General features: G+C 39.7%; 1 protein-coding gene across 3 annotated transcripts in view; it reads left to right on the top strand.

Annotated features, from left to right (window-relative positions):
- The first annotated feature begins 744 nt into the window (after positions 1–744).
- LOC111158434 (atlastin GTPase 2) overlaps positions 745–22,018 on the top strand; it is a 58,515-nt gene continuing 37,241 nt past the window's right edge. For all 3 annotated transcript variants that reach the window (XM_022520449.1, XM_022520450.1, XM_022520451.1), the window contains exon 1: positions 745–917. In XM_022520449.1, coding sequence (XP_022376157.1) covers positions 800–917 — 118 coding nt within the window. In that variant the 5' untranslated portion in view covers positions 745–799. The remainder of the gene's footprint in view (positions 918–22,018) is intronic.

Here is a 22,018-nt window from a genome sequence, read left to right as displayed (position 1 = left end):
GACTTAACTTTCTACAGGATATCACTGGATTCTCACAAGAGGGTTCATCATAGTAAAGGACCTGCTACCATTCATTATCTGATGACAGTGCTTTCTGACTTGTCCCTGCAGGTACTGGGATCAGGAAAGGGTATGCAGAGTCAGGAAGACAGGTGGAGGGTCTCCTAAGCAGATGGAACCATTGCAAACAAACCATAGGATGGTCTCCGGAGGGGAAGCAACATTAGGGACTTGGATGAGGAAAGATCAAAAGGAAAAGCAGAGCAATAGCTTGGGAGAGGGGACGGAGAGGGAGAGGGAGAACAGCTGTGGAGGAGAAAGTGGAGGATAAAAAAGAGAAAGAAAGGCGTGCGAAAGCAACCGCGTGTGCAGGGCACGAGTTAACGATTACGAAGAAGAGCAGTAAAAAGAATTGGGTTACTGAACGGGGAAGGAGGGACTTGGTTCTCTGGAGATCCCTTCTGCGTTTACACGGACCAGCCCAGCGCTAAGGGGGTGTGGTACTGAGCTCAGAGCCTTGTGGAGCGAGGCGATCGCGGTGGGGGCGCCGCCCAATCCCTTCTAGCAGTGGAAGGCCAGGGAAACCTAGCGACTGGCAGGCAGGCGGGCAGGGAGGCTGGCAAGGCGGAGGCGGAGCGAGGGCGCCGATGGGCGGGACGGCGGAGGGAGTGGGGAGGACAAGGCGACGCTGGCTACAGGCGGCGCTAGGACCCGCGGGCGTCCCGCCGGCTCCCGGGAGGTTGATAAAGCGGCGGCGGCGTTTGACGTCAGTGGGGAGTTAATTTTAAATCGGTACAAGATGGCGGAGGGGGACGAGGCAGCGCGGAGGCAGCAGCCGCACCAGGGGCTGCGGCGGCGGCGGGGGACCAGCGACCCAAGCACCGGGGTTAACCACGTCTCGTCCACGACCTTCCTAGGTACGCGCCGGCGGGGCGGAGGCCGCAGGGCCCGGGTGGGGACAAGGCGCGGGCCGCTCGGACCCGCGGGCACCGGCCGCAGGCGGCGGGGTCGTCGGCCCCGGCTGGTTCAGCTCTCCTCCCGCCTCCTCGTCTGACGGCCGCCGGGCCCAGCCCCCGCCGCGCCCCGACCTTCCGCGGCGCGCGGCCTGAAAGGGCGGCCCTGGAGCAGCGGCTCCGGCTGCTGTCGGGTGAACGGGCTGCGAGCGCATCTGCGCCCGGCCCGGCCCCCTGCCCTCCCGCCGCGTGGCTGCCGTCGCGTCCACCCCGACCTGAGGGGGCGGCCGTGAGCTGGGGCCGCAGACCTGGGGCGCGGGGAGGTCGGTGGCGCCGCGGCTGGGTGTTGGGAGAGTTCCGGACGCCGCAGGGCGATGTCTCCTGGCGGGCACTCTGCTCTCTGTCCTTCTGTCAGAAAGGGAGGCAAGGGTGGCCGGGGCTTTATGAACCCCACGGAGGAGGAGGACGCGGAGCGCGCGGGGGGAGCAGGCACCTCGCTGCCAGGTCGGAAAGCTCTCCAGACACCCTTCCAGGAGGGAATCGTAGTCCGCAGGCCAGGGCTGTGCCCCGGGTCTCGGGTTCTGGGGCTCCTCGGCCCCCAAACCTATTGGCGCGGGTTTCACGTGGCTAGGATGCAAGTCCAGATTTAGTTGTTAAACTAGGGTTGCGAACAGTTTACTAGTCACTTAGACCGTATAGTAAGGCCCGATCAGACTCTCAAGTGTCTGGGGTGTGAAGTCACCTGATCCTTCGCTCCCCGGTTTTGCGGAATGTGAGCTGCTACTGTACGTGTACAAGGAGCGCCCCTGCCCTCTCCAAGACGCGTTTGCTTTGGCAGCGGAGTGTTGTGTGTCCCTCTCATAACACCCCTATTTTTAGGAGTTCAGCATTTGATCTTTCGCGCTGGTGTGAACTGAACGCATGTAATCCTGATTGAGAATTTTGATAGTACTTAAAGGCATAAAGTTTTTCAAAGGCTTATAAACAGTGAAAGCTTACGGTTAGGTAAGTACGGCCATGGAATACGTAAGAGTTTATACACGACACTACATGTGAATTTGTGGTCTTCAGATTCCTCTTTCCACAGTCTGATAAAGGTTTTGTGAGATGAAATGTGAAACATTTTGATAAGGTGTTATCCGTGAAGATTAACTTCAGTTAGGAAAGTTTATGTGAAATATATTTCATCATTCATGGTAACCTTTGGATGTGCTGAACATATGTCAGAGGTGATGACAGACTAGAGTTTTGATACAGGATAAAGAACAGGAAATAAAGCTTATTTTATTATTGCCTGCCAACAAAAGTACTTGAGAGAACTGTTTGCATAGAAACACACACACACACACACACCCCACACAACACAACACAACACAACACACCACCAGAGAAGAGAGGTTTTGCCTTAGATCTCTTCTGGTTGGAATTCTCAAGTAATTAGTTTTGGAATGCTGATGGATTGATTTGGATCTTTTGGACCCTAGGGGTGTGTGTGTTGTGTGTGTGTTTGCTCTTGAACTTATATATATTTTAACGTAATCATTTTAGATGTAGTTTCAAAGTGGTTTTGTTTTGTTTTTTTAAGATTTTATTTGTTTATTTGACAGAGATCGTAAGTAGACAGAGAGGTAGGCAGAGAGAGGGGGAAGCAGGCTCCCTGCTCCATCCCAGGACCCTGAGTTCAAGACCCGAGCTGAAGGCAGAGGCTTAACCCACTGAACCACCCAGGCACCCCTCAACGTGTTTTATATACTTGCCTTATTAGGAGAAGCATAACTTCATGATTTGATCATGGTTATGAACATCATTTTTATTTTGTGGTACATTGAGAAGAGATGTGATTCTTAAGAGTTGTTAAATAGGGCCCACCATTTATTAAACATTCTGTTTGCTACTCAGATTTTTGTGTGTTATGTCCCCCCCCCACTCTTGGAGGTAGCCCTTTCCTTGATAACCATACCTATCGAATGACTGCCTAAAACATTTTCATTTGCTTTCTACTCACTCAGTACAGCATTAAAATCCCAATAAAACTTCTTAAGATTTGTGTTTAGTCAGAGCAAACAGGCTGTGAATGAGTAGGAACTCAGCTATATTTGAGTGTGTATAAGAAACTCTTTGTCTCCCTCTGCTTTCTGAATAAGTAAACTTGAAGAATTGAGTTGGGGTGAGTCAGGTGCCATAGTAGTTTAGTCTTAGGAAGGTGCTTTGTGTCTCTTAAGAGAAATGCTTACTTTCGTTAGGAATGTAGGGTCTTTATAAAGCATTACGTAATCTTGTACTTTAATGGCTTTGTAGGATTAAATCTCTTGGAAATTCTTTATTTGGGGAAGAAGGAGCTGTTTTACATACAGTAAAGAGGTAATTATTGTAGGGAAAATAAATGGTGAGTTAAAATGAGATTCTGGCTTTAAGTTGGGTGCAGCTATTTTGGGATTCGATTTTAGTTTGCCAGTGTGTTTTAACTTTAGGATAAAGTTTTTAAATATCCATAGCTGAAAGTAACTTTCTTGAAATTGTTTAGAAAGTTTTCCAAAATTGTGCTTTTTCCATCTGTCTGATATTAAGCAGTTGTTAAAGAGTACCTGTCACCTCATTCCATGCTGTAGTTCAAGGCATATTTTTACATTTTTGATACTTTTTAGCAAGATGCATTTTAAAAATTTGTTTATGCTCAGTTGGAAGACCTATTTGACACGCAGTTGTAAGCAAAAGCTCCCCAAGATATGTGTTGGCAACCATCCTCCAAGCATATGACCCACCAGTATACATCTGAAGGGTCTCATGACTCAGGTTTTATTAGACAGTAATAAATGATCTTTTCCCAACAATAGCTAGCTCCCTCAAGGTCCTGGAAACCTTGCTTCCAAAATTCCTTAGAGACTTACACTATCCCTAACTCCCTCCCAACTTGGAAGTATGTAATGGGCTATATACTCCTCGATTCCCCAGTGCAGCTTTTTCTGCCATGGGTTCTGTCCTTGTGATTTTTTTTTTTTAAATAAAAGATATTTATTTATTTATTTGACAGATCACAAGTAGGCAGGGAGGCAGGCAGAGAGGGAGAGGGGAAAGCAGGCTTCCTGGAATCATGACCTGAGCTGAAGGCAGAGGCTTTAACCCACTGAGCCACCCAGGCACCCCATGCCCTTATGCTTTAATAAAATCACCATTTTGCACCAAAGATGTCTCAAGAATTCTTTCTTGGGCATCTGGCTTCGAACCCTAACGTTCTTCTCTTTATCACTCACTACCCATCCTATAGAAAGAATGGTTGAGTGCTTTCTTATCACATACATAATTAGAAATGTCTTGGTAAAACTGTTGAATGAGTGATGTCTGAAACCATACTAATGAGAAGCTGGGACAGTTATAAGTAAAGCTAGAGCGAGTTACTAAGTGGAGTGGGAAATTTTAAAGTAAGAAGGGAAAAGGTAGATGTAGAAAGAAGAATTCATGAAGTAGAACAATTCTGCTTGTTAATGACATTGAGAAGTACAAAGTACAAAGCCAAGGTAACTATTACAAATGATTTTTTAAGTTATTGGTAATCATATCTCCGTGTGTTTAGGTGTACACATATTTGCTAAACTTAGGTAGATTTTTTAAAATGTGTACTTAATTAAGTAGCCATCCTCACTATCTACTGTGGGACAGATGGCTATAGGTAGTTGATTTTATGGGCAGATGAGATCTATTAGAAGCAACTGTTAAGTCACAAAAGACTAACATATATGTACTTTGTTTTCCCAAGGAGATAGTATGCACTTTTGACTTGGGGTTTAGTTTTCTGGCCAGTACAAGTAGGATTTAGGGGATTCCTTGTTAATGAACCAGCTTAATGAAAATTCATACAAATTATATTTTTGTTTATGCTCTAAGTTAGAATAACCAGTAATTTTAATAGCGTGGTGAGCTGTGTAAATTTGAAAGATGCTTGTCAAGGATCTATAGTACATTTCCTCTTTGTATTGTGGGGGCAATGTTTTTTTAATTATAGAGAAGTCAAGATAGTGTAATGGGAAAGAATGAGGAAAGGAATCAAAAGCTGAGTGAATAAACTCTTTGAGCCTTGAAGCCCCTCACACATAGCAGTGATAGTAATCCTGTAATAGGACTGTTGTGGGAAAGAAGTGAGATAGGTACAGATGTTTTATAAATTGTAAAGCTGTCTGTGTGTAAGAGACTGTAATGCTTATGTAAGAATGTGCCTATTTGACTACTTACGCTATTATATGTATATATGTGCATATTTCCTGTCAGTTTCTTCTAATGTTTTTCCCTGCTGTGTAGACAGCGGTTTAGTTTGGGCAAGGGTGGCGGGTAAATTTTTAACTTTACCTGTAGAATGCTCATAATGTGTTCCTGATGAGGGGTATTGCAAGTATTAAATGTGATGAAAGTGCTTAACCCAATGGCAGACTTCTGTTGATGGTAGTATTACTATAATGTGTCATTGTTTTGAACGAAAAGTTAAATTTCAGAATATGTGACCTGAAAAACCTTTGTTTGGTTTTTATAAGATAAAAATAACATTCATACTTCTCAGCTGTCTTTATTTCAATAAACTTGCACTTTAGAGAATCAATCAGAGCAAAATAGGCTTCTGAAATTGTTTATTTCCAGTATAGGATTCAATATGAAGTACTTTCTTAAGGTCATGGCAGTTTTCACGTAGAGTGCGTTTTACCTTTCAGGTAGTAAATGTGCAGAATCTAACTGGAGTCTGTTTTGTACAAAAATGCCTAAAGAATGATTGACTTAAGTACACAGATTGTACACAAATTGTGAATCCCATTAAAAGCTTTTTTCCCCTTACATGTAATCATTTAGTGTCATGAATAGTGACTAGGATATATTTTAACTTCTGAATTCTGTGAACTTATTTTGATCTTCAGAATGGATTTTGAATGGAGGGCTGGATTTTAATATTAGCTCTGTAATAACATTTTTTCCTTCCTGGTAGGTAATAATCTGCCCTAGCAAACTTAAAGGTTTTTTGGTTTTGTTTTTATTAAATAGATAATCTGTGAAGGCACAGTAGAAACTTTAAAGTCTTCTATAAGAAAACTGTCTTTTAAAGATTTTATTTATTTATTTATTTATTGACAGAGACGGAGATCACAAGTAGGCAGAGAGGCAGGCAGAGAGAGAAGGAAGCAGGCTCCCTGCTGAACAGAGAGCCCAATGCGGGGCATGATCCCAGAACTCTGGGATCATGACCTGAGTGGAAGGCAGAAGCTTTAACCTGCTGAGCCACCCAGGCGCCCCAAGGAAACTCTCTTTTAAAGGGGGGTGGAATTGGCATGCTAAATGAGCTTCTCATTTCATATTTGAGTGAATGGGTTTATGAGATAGTAGTTTTTTTTCAAATTTTTTTTTTTTTAAAGATTTCATTTATTTATTTGACAGACAGAGATCACAAGTAGGCAGAGAGGCAGGCAGAGAGAGAGGAGGAAGCAGGCTCCCTGCTGAGCAGAGAGACCTATGCGATGTGGGGCTCCATCCTAGGACCCCTGGACTAGGACCAGAGCTGAAGGCAGAGGCTTTAACCCACTGAGCCACCCAGGCGCCCCAATGAGATATTAAAACTTGGATTAAGTTTAATTTTATCAGAAGGGGGGGTGAGTTGTTTTTGAAGTAAGTTGTAGAGAAACTTTGACATGAATCACCCTTGTTCTTAAGATTTTTTTGAAGTTAGTTTTTAATCACATCTTCAGAAATCACTCTCTTCATCAGCACTTTAATTTTAAAATAGATACTACAATATGATCTGCGGAGTTTGTTTAGAGTTGAGAGGATTTTTATTGAAGGAGAATGGCAGTGGCCTTGGGTATTGTTTCGCAAATTCAGAAGCATAGGCTGGAAGTTCTCAGAAAGGTTGAACAATGTTGATGCCAGAAGTCCAACAATTCGATATTAAGATAGAAACTTACTGCCTTTAGGGGCACCTGGGTGGCTCAGTGGGTTAAGCGGCTGCCTTCGGCTCAGGTCATGATCTCAAGGTCCTGGGATTGAGTCCCGCATCGGGCTCTCTGCTCAGCCAAGAGCCTGCTTCCCTCTCTCTCTCTCTCTCTCTGTCTGTCTGTCTGCCTGCCTCTCTGCCTACTTGTGATCTCTGTCAAATAAATAAATAAAATATAAAAAAAAAAAAAAGAAACTTACTGCCTTTAAATTACAGCTAAACTTGTGATTGATCAGAGCTTGTGATCATGGCTCTTAATCTGTTACAAGTCATAGGTAATTTATACGTAGTGAAAGTTTTAATTTTTTTTTTTTTAATGTCTAAAGCAATAAATCTTTGTAGACATTTTGGAAAATACAAATAAAGAAGAAAGTAAAAATACCTACTAGTGGTAAGCACTGCTAGCATTAGGGTATACATCTTGTAGTATATATCCTTTTTTAATGCATAATTTAATGTTTTCTAAATTGGGATCTTACTGTAATTTTGTAATTTACTTTTCCATTCATTGTATTTCCCTTTGTGATTAAATAATCTCTTCAACATGATTTTTAGAATGGCATTGTCATACTAAACTAATCCTTCATCTACATACAGGGTTATTTTTTGTAAATAATGCTGGCTAAACATTTCTGTAGATAAGTCTTGACCTTTAGGATAAAGTCTTAAAAGTATATGTTTGTACCATTGAAAGGTATTCAATATTGAAGACACATCAGCCAGTCCATTCAGAAAATTCTGATTTATCTTGTGTTTGGGTTAGGTTTGTACTTGTTTGCAAATACTTTGTTTACAAGTGGGTGTTGTTATTTAAAAATAAATGCCAACACATAGGTAGAGGATCTTACTGTTGCATTTGTATTTCTTTGATTACAGCTGATGTTTAAATTTTAATAACTGAATATGCATTTTTATTTTATTTATTTTTTTTTAAAGATTTTATTTATTGATTTGACAGAGAGAGATCACAAGCAGACAGAGAGGCAGGCAGAGAGAGAGAGAGAGAGAGACAGAGAGAGAGAGAAGCAGGCTCCCTGCCGAGCAGAGAGCCCGATGCGGGACTCGATCCCAGGACCCTGAGATCATGACCTGAGCCGAAGGCAGCGGCTTAACCCACTGAGCCACCCAGGCGCCCCTGAATATGCATTTTTAAAAAGATTTATTTATTTATTTGACAGAGAGAGTGCAAGTAGGCAGAGTGGCAGGCAGAGGGAGAAGGAGAAGCAGGGAGCCCGATGTGGGGCTCCATCCCAGGACCCTGGGATCATGACCTGAGCCGAAGGCAGACACTTTACCATCTGAGCCACCCGGGTGCCCTGAATGTGTATTCTTTTTATTAATTGCATTTTCATCTTCTTGGACCATCTCTCAGTGTTTTCCTTACTGTTTTGTAAAAGCCCTTTTGTACATAAGGGACTTTTTCATGTTTGACTTCTTAATTTTGTGGGTATATTGTGTTTTTGAAAAAAAATTTTTTTAAATGGTTCCATGAGTGTTTTCTTAAGTTAATTGGCAACTTTTCAACTTACTGGTGCTAGTCTCTTCTGAATTTTTAGGTATGCTGCCAGAGGGTGGTTTTTTTTTTTTTTTTTTTTTTAATTTTTAAAGATTTTTTTATTTATTTGACAGACAGAGATCACAAGTAGGCAGAGAGGCAGGCAGAGAGAGGAAGGGAAGCAGGCTCCCTGCTGAGCAGAGAGCCCGACTCGGGCTCGATCCCAGGACCCCAGGATCATGACCTGAGCTGAAGGCAGAGGCATTAACCCACTGGGCTGCCCAGGCGCCTCAAGGAGGGTGGTTTTTTTTTGTTTCGTTTTGTTTTGTTTTTTTAACTGTTTTGAGTTCTTCCTGAAGAATTTTTTATTCCTGACTCTTTAATGGCAGACAGTATGGGCATCAGTTTTGGTGCCCAGGAGCTTGGTATGGATTGTTAACCACCCCAAGCTTCAGCTTCTTTAACTAATTAACTAAAAAAAAAAGACCCTACTTTGGAAGTTTAAGATGAAAAGATAATGTCTTAAAAACACTTGCCTTGTTTTGAGTGTACAGAGTTATCACTCCTTCAGGGTAAAGACACTAGTTTTCTTCGGGAGTAAAGAGGTGGAGGAGGGCAGGCTGATAGAAGACCATTTTTAGACAAAGAACAAGTTTTTCCCTTGATGTTATCAGTTGACATATTGAGCCACCTACCTTATGAAAGGGCTTTTCAGTTGCTTGTAATGAGTACCTGTGTAGAAAAGTGTAGGAACAGAGCCCTGTTCTAAGCTTTCATGTAGTTGGGAGATCAGATAGACCTTATGCATATTTGTTAGTAAAGTGTATCATTAAGTTTATAATTTCAGAAGTAGCAGTTACTCTGTGCTAGTGTTACTGAGGAAGACTTCAAGGAGAAGGGTGGGCTTTGTCAGACCTTGAAGAATGGGTGGGTCTTAGGAGGCAGAGAGTAGGATATACCACTTGTGTGAGGATAAAAAGGCAGTATATGGTAAGGTTTTTTACAAAATAGTTTAAGGATTTGTCTCTCCTTTGTAAGAATTTTTCCAGAAGGGATACTTAAAAAGCATTTAAAAGCAGTTAAATAGAAGTAACTGAAGGTGGTAGAGCATGTGTAATAAAAAGAGAATATGCGCTGTTTTTGTAGCCAAGTCGAGCAAAGAACTGATTTAAATAACTGGCTGATTCCTGGAAAAACTGCCTGAATAGTCCTAAATGTGACTTCTTAAAAACTATACAGATGTGTTCCCCTGTCTGTTTTGAGCATCTCTTTTATCAGCTTCAAAGAATCCTGATGTGTATGTACTCTAAAAGTTGCCAAACTAGAGAAAGGATAAAAGGAAGAGTATAATGAGAATCTCTGACTTTCTTATCCCTTTTGTTTTTCAAGTTCTTTCAGATTAGTCACATATATCTACTTGGAAGGATGTTTGTCTGTTTTGCACTATTCCTTTCTTCCTACAGCTCTTTTCTTAGTAGGAATTTTGCCTGTGTTTGAGTGTATACTTTGTTTTTTTAAAGTGCTGATAGGGGCATCTGGGTTCCTCAGTTGGTTAGGCATCTGACTTCAGCTCATGTCATGATACCAGGGTCCTGGGATTGAGCCCCTCCCTTGTCAGGCTCCACACTCAGTGGGGAGTTTGCTTGTTCCTCTCTCCCTGCCCCCCCCACACTCTCTCAGATAGATAATCAATTTTCTTTCTTTCTTCCTCCCTCCTTCCCTCCTTTCTCTCTTTCTTTCTTTCTTAAATAAATAAACTGCTGCTATAATGAGCCATCTAAGGTAGAGAGTCGTGGCAAAATGGAATGTAGCATCTTATTTCCAGAGTCTTGGCAGATAACCTATTTGAGATTGATCATAAAAACCTTATTCTAAATTTAAGCCTGGATCTGTGTGTGTATTAATGACTCCTTTGCTAACTGATTATCCCAAATTTCAGTAGCTTTTCTGTGGATTTAATATCTTTAACTCACTGCTGAGTTAATTTGGGGGCCAAAAGGGAATGATTCAGTGGTTTGCCTGAGTCAAGGAAACCTACTCTGGTTTTGATGCATACCTGATCCCTGCCAAAATTACTTTTGGAAATGGAAATTTAGTGTGTTGTTGTTTTATAAAGGCTTATAAGAAAAGAATATATTCCTTATAGAAATAAGGAATAATTTAGCGTATCCTGTTGCCTAGTTCAGAGGGGGATGTTGAAGAGGAACTGGCTAGCTCTTACATGCATTGCTTTTCATTTTTACTGTCACGTTCTGACTTTGGGCTTCTCACCTTATACTTAGGCTCTTCTAGTTACTTAATATCTGATTTCCCTGTTTTTAGATTCTCATTATACTTCTTACACACTCATCACTTTGGTTTATCTCTGCAGCACAGCTGTGATCCTGTCACTTGTCTGCCTCAAAATTTTCCTTGTCTCTCAGGATAATGCCTAGTATTCTTAGCCTAAACTTTGAAGGTTAGCCTTAATTTGATTTTCAGGGCTCAGAGAGATGCAGCCTTCTCCAGATGATGTCTTCACTGATAACACTAGCTAAATAATTTAATGTAGTGCTTTCTTTACTGTTCTTTTATACTTGTTTTTGTTGGAGCCTTGAGAGTAAGGACTGTTATCAGCAAATTGCATTTCTCTGGTATCAAGTATAGTGCCTTGCTCTCTAGTTACTACTAGCTTGAAGTAGATGGGGTGGGGGACCTTCGTCAGTTATTGATGACACATTGTATAGGTGTACCATATGAAACAATGAATTACACATTTATTTACATGTAAATATATATGCATACCTTACCAAAGATGGGCAAATATAATTTTATTGCATCTCATATTTTAAATGTCTCCAATTTAAAATTTGCCCTTCTAGAAAGCTAATGAAGAGAAAAAAGATTATTTCCCACATGTTGGGGGATGGTATAAATGCTTTGCTGACTATATAAATAAATTTTGACAAATTTTTGGAAAGAGGGAAAAGTAGCTGTATGCTAAGATTTGTTTTAAAGGAGATAAATCCCTCTTCTTCTTCTTCTTTTTTTAAAACAAATTGTGGTTTTGGTAACTTTTTTTCAGCTTTCTAGATATCTTGAGCAGGTAACAATTCAGCTCTGAGTTTATTCAACAGACATGCTCATTTGGCATAGTTGGAAGATGGATTTGACAAGGACCTGAGTGTGCATACAGATTTGATTACTTAGGAAATCTGTGTCCTTGCAGATTGCTTAATCTGAACCTCATAGTCCTCCTTTATGCAAACAGGGAAACTCATAGTTTACCAAACAAAACGACTTTGAGGATTAAAGGGGTATTACGTACCTATTAACCCAGAATAGACAGTGTTTTTCCCTCTTCTATAGTAGAAGATACACCTAAAATTATTTCATACATTATTTCGAAGAGTGAGAAAGTTACTAATTATGTTTTCACCCATTCTCCCAGATACTATCACTTCTTTCAGTTTTCTGCTCAACTGTTTCCTTATTAGAGAAGCTTTGCCTGATCATTCTTTCATGAAATAGCAAGCCCCTGTTCCATTTCCTTTAACCTGCTTTATTTTTCTCTGTACTATACTTAACACTAGCCAATGTCATTTATTTGTTTTCTTGTTTTCTATTTTCTCACTTTAGGATGTAATAAACTCCTAAGGGCAGGACTTTTTTTTTTTAATTTGTTCACTAGTGAATTTTGCAATTCTTAGAACCTTGTTGTGGGTGTTGAGTGAGTGTTTGTTGAAGGAATAAAGACTTACACATTCCTACTTCTAGTCCTTTAACCCCCTTGCATCGGAATGACCTTGGTGGTGGTTAGTGGGGTGCTTTTACAAATGTAGGTTCCTGGACTGGCTCCTGATCAGCTGAATCAGCTCTGGAGTTGAGGTCCAAGAGTCTGTATTCCAAACAAGCCACCCAGTTGGTTCTTAAGCTTTAGTGTACATTGGACTCACTGTTTTATGGTGTGGTGTTGGCTAATTAAATATTGTCAGTATAGCTCAGATCCATGTATAATTAAATTACAGCTAGACTGTGCTATAGCAGACATATTTTTTTTATTCCTATTCAAGGAAGACATGTGTATCTGTAGTTTTTAATTATTTTGGTTACTCTAATTTTTTTTGTCCAGGACTCCAGTTTAATCCAGGACTTTAAGGATCTAAAAATCTCAAATTTCAGATGTTTATCAGTTTACCTTTCCCAGTGACACAAAATCAAACTTGTTAAGCCCACACGTAATCTGTACTTGTCATTTTTTACTTTATAAGGATAGATGAACTGATATCAGGGATTTGTTTTAAGTGATAAACATCTTTTCAAAAATAATGGACTGAATTGTGTCTCCTTTCCTATGGCTATGCTACTGGGGAACAATGATTTTTTATAAGAATTATCCTGTAACATTGTAAATTTGGTATAGAGGAAATAGCATGGGCTTGTTATAAAAGCCCAGATAGAATTTTTTTTTTTTTTAAGATTTTACTTATTTATTTGACAGACAGAGATCACAAGTAGGCAGAGAGGCTGGCAGAGATTGAGAGGGAGAAGCAGGCTCCCTGCTCCATCCCAGGACCCTGAGTTTATGACCTGGGCTGAAGGTAGAGGCTTAACCCACTGAGCCACCCAGGTGCCCCCCCAGATAGAAATCTTGATGCATATACTGCTTTTTCTTTTAAAAAAATTGTGTCCATATTTCTAATCTCTGAATTGGGGATAATTGCTAAATTTCAGGGTTGTTGAGGGGGTTCCTCTCAACGGTACCTGGCCCAAAGTCATGGAGTCATTCAATAAATAGAAGTGACTTTTTCTGTGAAGTAAATTCTGAAGTAATCTAAAAGTCTTCATTAAAAACAATTGTAACATATTTCAAACTTATAAAAATGATAGGAAAATATTATAGATGTCCAAGCGCCCATTGCCTAGATCTAATGCATAGTATTTACCCTAATTGTTTTGAATCATTTTTAAAGAGAAATAAAATGTCACTTTACAAGTTGAAGGGGTCTCCCAACATCTTTTTCTTCTTTTCTTCCCTTCCTCTACACACACACACACACACACACACACACACACACACTCTTGAAGTTGGCATATATATATCCGTTTTTTTTTTTTTTTTTTTTTTTTTAAAGTAGACTCCACACCCAGTGTGGGGCTTGAATTCACACCCCTGATACCAAAACCTGAGCTAAGATCACGAGTTGGATGCTTAACCAACTGCGCCACCCAGGCACCCCCTTACATGTATTTTTAAAATAAATGATATATAGTATTGTGCTTTATTTAACAATTTTTAGTAAGTGGCCCAGGGGATGTACTTGTGATTTGTTTTTTTCATTCGACATTGGTTTTGAAGTTTATCCATGTATACACACTTACATCTTGTTTGTTAATTTTGGCTTTCTATTTCATGGTTAATTTATCCATGAATATTTAGATTGTTTCAGATCCTCCCCCACCTCGCCCCATTTCTTAATAGTACTTCATGGACAAGGAAACTTTTTTCCCCTGTTCATATGTGTGTAAGAATTCCTTTAGCATATAAATAACTTCCCTAAAAATTAATTTTTTCGGTATTGTGTACTCTGATTCTTTAAAAACTAGGACTGCAGAACAAAAGTGTATCTTCCCTACCTCCCCCCCCTCCAAAAAAAGTGCTTAAGAACAGATGCAAGACCCCTGGGGTAACTTGGGTGAGATTTTCTACAGGACTTAACTTTAGAAAGAAATTGAGAAAAACCTTTGTTGCTGATCCTAAGTAGAATTTTTCTGAATTTCTGTGTTGTTGCTTAAGAGTCCCCTGAGCCATTATTCTAGCATCTCTTAACTAGCTAACAAAACTGACTTCATAAACTGCATCCTCATTTAAGCTATCTAATTTAAATTAACCTCAGTTGAAAATTTTTTTCTTCAGAGTACACTTATATTTTCCAAAGGGTATGCTTTAAGAACTGTTTAATATTTGGTGATAAGCTTTGGGGAAAATACCTTGTGCTTGTACATTTGTAATCTATTCTACATTTTTCTTAATCTGTTTAGATAAATTCGTAAGAACATTTTTATGCCTCAGTATTCTTAAAATGGGAACAGCAAAAATTCCGTGACATCAATGCTGGTTACTATGGAAACAGTAGTTTTCAAGTGGAAAATAATATGTGAATCTTTTAAGAAAACAATTTTTGTGTATCTCTTAATTTGACAGTAATGAAGGAAGGAGATGAATTACATTAGATACTCTTTAAAAACATTTTTAGCAAAATGATTAGCAAAAGGGGAAAAGCTAATGTGGGAAAGTATCTGATATCTGACATTATAATAGGTCTTCTGAAATCTTTGAAGTTTTTATTTTTGCAATTTGCATTGTAGTTTCTGTTTCATATGAGAGAAGTTGAACCTTGTGAGTTTTTTTTTTTTTTAAGATTTTACTTATTTATTTGACAGAGAGATCACAAGTAGGCAGAGAGGCAGGCAGAGAGAGAGGGGGAAGCAGGCTCCCTCTGAGCAGAGAGCCCAATGCGGGCCTCCATCCCAGGACCCTGAGATTGTGACCTGAGCCGAAGGTAGAGGCCTAATCCACTGAGCCACCCAGGTGCCCCTAACCTTGTGAGTTCTTAATAACACTACTTTATAGGAACAAATAGTTAAAACTTGAAGTCCCTGATTCTGCTTTTCTTTTTCAAAAAAAAACTGTATTATCAAAATCCAAGTGTGTGTCGGTCAGTTCTGGGCTGCATCTGTCTGGGGGAGGGGTGAGGGAAGCACTGTTATGAAAGTTCCCTCAGGTGAGCTGATGGTGACTCCTGACCAAGAGACCAATAATTTTCAACTCCAGCTATATATCATGTCAACATATTAAAACATTTTCTATACTTACATTTTTAAAGTAGGGATGTCTTTCTTCCCTGCCTTTTTTTACCTTATCCAGAATCCTCAGTGGCTAGGTTGGAGTGGTTAGTTACATCAGAGTATCAGCAGTCTCTCAGGAAGAATACAGGATTGTAGTTTAGCTTGAAAATTTTTTTCCTTCTGTGAAAACATAAGAAACTACAAAATAAAATGAGTTTACTTACTAAACATCTGTAAAATATGGTGATCCATGGTTCTCCATTAGGTTCAGAAGCCAACAGTGCTGGCATCAATTTTGAAGTTAGAAATGTGAAGTTTTAGGCTCCCCTCCAGATTTACTGAATCAGAATATGCATTTTAACAAGGTCCCCAAGTGATTCATATGCATGTTAAAAGTTTGAGAAGCACTGCTGTAGAGGAAAATCATAAAATTAATAAGAAGACCTAGTCCAGTTCTCACTGCAAACGGAAGTCTAGTCCTGTGTTTTCCTTTTCTGTAAAATTAGTGAATTTGGCTGCCTGATCTCTCAAGCCCCTGTGAGTGATATATTAGATGTAATTTTGAGTATTGAGGCTAATTTTTAAGCGTACATATTAGAACTTAAATGTCCTCATGGGTCTGGACATAGATATTCTGGGAGGCATATGCATAATCTGTTGATGCCTTAACAGATTGTGGAATTTATAGGAATAACAATAATAATAAAATGTCCTACCTCCCCAATATAAAAAGCTGTTTTGAATTCTTTAAGAAAATAAGTATTAGTAACTTCCTAATAACTTTTTTATTTCCTAACCAAAATATTTTGGCATGGTGAGGTAGTGGATTCACAGGAATTCATTCACAGAGGAGTACATTTGTCACCATTGGAGACACTCAGAATTATATTTTCTAGTTCCTAAATTCAGGCCAAGAGAAAACGTTTTTTGAAAAGATTTTTATTTAATATATTTATTTTTAAAAGATTTTATTTATTTATTTATTTGTTTATTTGATAGACAGAGATCACAATTAGGCATAGAGGCAGGCAGAGAGAGAGAGGGGGAAGCAAGCTTCCTGCTGAGCAGAGAGCCCGATGCAGGGCTCGATCCCGGGACCCTGGGATCATGACCTGAGTGGAAGGCAGAGGTTTTAACCCACTGAGCCACCCAGGCACCCCTATTTATTTATTTGACACAGAGAGAGAGATCACACGTAGGCAGAGAAGCAGGCGGGGGTGGGGGGAGACAGGCTCCCTGCTGAGCAGAGTGCCCGATGTGGGCCTCAATCCCAGGACCCTGGGATCGTGATCTGAGCCGAAGTCAGAGGCTTAACCCATTGAACTATCCAGGCGCCCAAGAGAAAACATTTTAAATTGAATTTGAGCAGTGTCAGAATTGACAGCTCTAGTTTTTCATCCCATTGGAGTATAACCTTCATTGGCAATACTCCTCGAAGGGGACAATACTATTTATAATATTTTTTTTCTGGAAAATGACCAATAAATTGGTTGTATTGCTTTATCCTCTCATTTATTAAATGGACTTGCTAAGGGGGGTGTGGTTTGGCACCTGGGTGGCTCAGTCAGTTAAGCATCTGCGTTGATCCCAGGTCATGATCTTGGGGGTTGGGCTCCCTGCTCAGCTGGGAGTCTGCTCCTCCCTCGCCCCAGCCCCTTTCTCATGAATGAATAAAATCTTAAAAAAAAAAAAAAAAAAAAAAAAAAACAACGAAAGTGCTAAGGGGAATAGGCTGCATTGATTTTTTTCAAAATCTGCCTTACTGAAATAATTTACATAAAATTCACTGATTTTTGAGTGCAATTTAATGAGTTTTGATGAATTTGTAGTTGTGTAGCCCCCACCACTGCCACCATCATGGTACAGAGCATTTCTATCATCTCAAAAAACTCGTTGCATCCTTTTATAATTACCTTAGCTTGGGCTGCTGTAACAGATTACCATAGACTGGATGGCTTAAACAGACATTTATTTTTCAGTTAATGGAGACTGGAAAGCCTAGGATCAAGGTGCCAGAAGATAGTCCTCTTCTTGTTTGCATATGGCTGGCTTAATGTGTCCTCACAGGGTGGAGAAAGATTATTTCTCTAAAGTCCCTTACTAATTCCATACATGAGGGCTCTACCCTCATGACCTTATATTATCACCCCACAGGCCCCACCTCCAAATACCATCACATCCGGGATTAGGGAGGGCTTCTGTATACGAATTTGGGGACACATACACATTGAGTTTGTAGCAGTAGTCAATTCTCCTCCCCTGTCTTCAGCTCCCAGGAGCCAATGATATGCTTTCTGTTACTGCAGTTTTACTTTTTCTAGAATTTCATATGTGTGGCTCCTTTCACTTAGTATATAGCTTTTTTTTTTTTTAAAGATTTTATTTATTATTTGACAGAGAGAGATACAGTGAGCGAGAGAGGGAACACAAGCAGGGGGAGTGGGAGAGGAAGAAGCAGGCTTCCCACTGAGCAGAGAGCCCAATGTGGGGCTTGATCCCAGGACCCTGGGATCATGACCTGAGCTGAAGGCAGACGCTTAACGAGTGAGCCACCCAGGTGCCCCTATATAGCTTTTTAGATTTATCTGTATTAGTGTGTATTTCAGTAATGCATTTTCATTTCCAAGTAATAGTTCATTGTATGGGTTTAACACAGTTTATGCATTTTCCAGTGAATGGGCCTTTGGGTTTTTTTTCCAGTTTATGGCTGTTATAATTAAAGTTGCTGTGAATATTCATTTTCAAGTCTTTTGTTGTCATATGTTTTAATTTATCTTTTAAGTACCTAGATGTGTGATTGCAGGTTGTATGGTAAATATATGTTTAACTGGGGCTCCTGTCTAGGTCAGTAGAGCATGGGACTCTAGATCTTGGGGTCATGAATTCACGCCCCACCTTGGGCATAGAGATTATTTAAACTGTGTTTAATTTTCTATAAGGTATTACCAAAACATTTTTCCAAGTGATTGTATCATTTTGTACTCTAAACAGAAATATATGTGAGTGCCATTTGCTCCCCACTAGCTGTTTTGTCAGTCTTGTAAATTTTAGCTGTTAAGAGTGTGTAGCAGTATCCGATTGTGGTATTAATTCTTATTTCCCTAACATCTAATGGTATTGAGTATATTTTCATGTGCTTAATGACCATTCATATGTCTTCTTTGAAGTGTTTATTAAAATATTTCATCCACTTTAAGGTGGAATTTGTTCTAGGGGGTGCCTGGGTGGTTTATCTGGTTAAGCATCTGACTTGGACTCAGGTCATGATCCCAGGATCCTGGGATCTAGGCCCCTGTGTCAGGGGTCTGCTCAGCGGGGAGTTTGCTTGTCCCTTTGCTGCTCCCCATGCGTGTGTGCATGCATGTTCTCTATCTCTAATAAAGTCTTTGAAAAAAAAATGGAATTGCTCTTATCAAACAACTAAGAATTTTTTATGTATTCTGAATACAGGATTTTGATTAAGGATTTTATGTCTGTTCATGAGGGCTATTGGTTGGTAGTTTTTTCTTCTAATGTTTTTGTCTGGTTTTGGTATTAGGGTAATAATACTGTGTTCATAAAATGTATTGGGAAATACTCTTTTTTTCCCCCCCGTAAGAGTCTTTGTAGAATTGGTATAGTTTCTTCCTTAAAAAAAATTTTTTTTTCCCTTCCTTAAATGTTTGGTAGAATTCACCAGTGTAGCCATCTGGTCCTAAAATTGTCTTTTTAGGCTTTAATGGATTTGATTTTAAATCTCATTTTTTTTTCAGTTTTCCCTAGTAAAGAGTACCTACTTTTAGTTAGCCAATTGATAATGAGTTTTTTAGGGTTTTTGCTTTTAGATTTTACGAGGCAAGGATTGATGTGTTTAGATGAACTTTTTTAATGGGGAGTTGGGTTGATGGGAATGGTAGAGTAGACATAGAACTTTACAATTGCTTGACCTTGTGTATTTTTGAAAACTTAAAAAAAAAAAAAAACCTCCATGGCTCTCCTTTTGTCTCTCCCAATCATTAAAGGGCTGTGGAAGTAGAAGAAAGGTTGAGAAAGCTGTGTTACAGAATCTTCAGACTTTTTTTTGTATTTCTAATAGCACTGACGTGCGTCTCTGTCTTTTGTATTTGGATCTGTTTCATCTCTTAATAAAACCTTTATTAACCTCACTACCTTTTTTACCTTTTTTTCACCCCCAGATATATTTATTTGAGAGAGAGAGAGCGCGTGCTCATCAGAGCGGGGAGGGAGGGAGAGAATCTCAAGCAGACTCCCTGCTGCACTTGGAGCCCTGCACAGGCCTCAGTCCCATGACTCTGAGATCATGACCTGAGCAAGAGTTGGGCACTTAACCAACTGAGCCACCCAGGCGCCCCTAGCCCTACTACTTTTTAAAAGAAACTTTCTACTATGGAAATTTTCAAATATGTGTGGAAAGACGAGAATGACATAAGGAACCTGTGCATATACATCTCCCAGATTCAGAGACTATCAACCTAATGGCCGTAGTGTTTTATCTATTCTGTAGCCCGCCTCCCCATCAGATTCTTTTATGCCTTTGTGGTGCCTGAGGTGTTCATAAGATCTTTCCATCACAGCTGGACCAGAATGCCAAAGTATCCCAGTACTATTTATTTTTGGTGTCTCTGTTTGTCTTTCAACCCTGTAGTAGCAGCTTTCTGGTAAGCTTTGCATAGTGTTGTGTTCCTCTGTACCTGTGAATCTTCTGGGCTGTACCTCTGCACAGCTTCTTTTTCTCTCTTTTGTGTGTGACAGGTTCCAACTGCTTTAGCAGCCCTGAACTCAGATACTGTGCTGTGGTTCCCCATGCTATGTTTCAGAAATTGCTTCTAGGCGGAGAGTGGGAGGGTTAAGTGAGAGATGGGCGTGGTGATCATGGGACTCACCTTGTGAGTTTTCTTCTATCAAGGATTACTCTCCTGTGATTATTGTCCATCCTTGAAAAAAGATGCCTCATATATTTTGCTTAGTTTTACAGTTTGTGGCAGAGGGCCAACAGTTACTCTAATGACCGGAAGAGAAAGTCCCAAGTGTTTGTTTTTGTTTTTTTCTCTGTAAGGTACCTAATGTTTTTTTAAAAACAAAGCAAAACAGAATTGGGGGTAAGTTGTAATAGTTTGTGATCTGCCCACTTATTTTATACTGATGTCTTAAATATCCTTAATATCTTAAATGTGTGGATGTGTTTTTAAGCCATGTAATATGCCCACGTGGTTTAAAAGAACTGTTTGGTCTATTTCCAGTGGAGTTCCACACTCAACATTAGTTTTTTTTTTTTTTTTTTAAAGATTTTATTTATTTGACAGAGATCACAAGTAGGCAGAGAGGCAGGCAGAGAGAGAGAAAGGAGGAAGCAGGCTCCTTGCAGAGCAGAGAGCCTGATGTGGGGTTCAATCCCAGAACCCTGGGATCATGAGCTGAAGGCAGAGGCCTCAACCCACTGAGCCACCCAGGTGCCCCCTCAACATTAGTTTTCACTGCCACAAATAATGCTGCTCAACAAACTTGTTTATCTTTGTTAGCATCTTTTCTTTTCTTTTTTTTTTTTTTTGCATCTTTTATTTTCTTATAAAATTCCTACAAATAGGTTTGCTATGGTATAACCTCTTTAAGGCTTTTAAAAGTATGTGCTAGAATAAACTTCTGAATACTTAGATACTGTTTTTATTTGGTTATAGAGTATAAATATTGAGGGCCAAGTATCAGACACAAAAATGCTTTTGTCAAACTGCTAATTTTTGTAAATAGTGAGTAGATTGAACCATGCTACTTTCCATGCAGATTGTTTTACATTTTTAGTTGGAATGTGAATAATAACTTAAAATATACTTTTCATTGCATTTCATTTCATTTGAAGAGTGAATTACCCTTTACTTGGTTCTCTTTTTACAAGTTTAGTTTGGGGTTGAAATATCTAACATTAGTAACATTTTATTGTAATGCAGATTTGTAGCATCTTTTTATTGCCTTAGCTTATAATTATGTTGGAAGCTGGCAGATGGATCTAGGTCAGCCCTGAAGTGTAAATTTTGCCATTGGAGTATATGCTGAATGTATGAATTTGGCAGATTTAAGATAAAGTATGTTTAAAGAGCGATCAAAAAGACCAAGTGTCTTTTTTTGTAGATTTCCTTTTTTAGAGCAGTTTTAGGTTCGCAGCAAAACTGAGTGGAAAACACAGAGTATGCATGTTTCCTCGTCCCCACACATCAACAGGCTCCCTGCTCCAGACCAAAGTGGTACATTTGTTACAATTTATGAATCTTCATTGGCTCCTCATTATTACTCAGAGCCCACAGTTTACGTTAGGCTGCACTATTGGGGTTGTATATTCTGTGGGTTTTGACAAATGTATAATGCCATATGTCTGTCGCATTAGAGAGAATACTTTAACTGCCCTAAAAATCCTCAGCTCCACCTGGTCATGTCTCCTTCCCCCTCAACCAGTGACAACTACTGCTCTTTTTTACTAAGGTAAATGTCTTTTTGTAGGCCTTGTGACATATAGGTTAAGTATGCTTAGCATTAAGGCATGGGGAAATATTTGAGGAACAATTGATTTTCTCTAGGTAGGTATCTTTCAGCTTTGACCTTGAAAGATCCATTTGGGAGTTGGAGTGGGGGAAGAACTGAATTGGAACAGTGAATCAGGAAAATTTATTGGAGGTCTGAAGTCCCCTTCAATCATTTTTTGACACTAAAAAATGGAAATAGAATTAAAATCACTCTTCTCTGCATAACATTTAACTTCAGTTTAAAATCTCAGAGTAATGGTAAATT

Source organism: Enhydra lutris, unplaced genomic scaffold (genome assembly GCF_002288905.1).
Source record: "Enhydra lutris kenyoni isolate GAN:26980312 unplaced genomic scaffold, ASM228890v2 scaffoldscaffold59, whole genome shotgun sequence".
Lineage (NCBI taxonomy): Eukaryota > Metazoa > Chordata > Mammalia > Carnivora > Mustelidae > Enhydra > Enhydra lutris.
The sequence above is the reverse complement of the archived record's forward strand: the minus strand, read 5'-3'. Positions and strand labels throughout refer to the sequence as shown.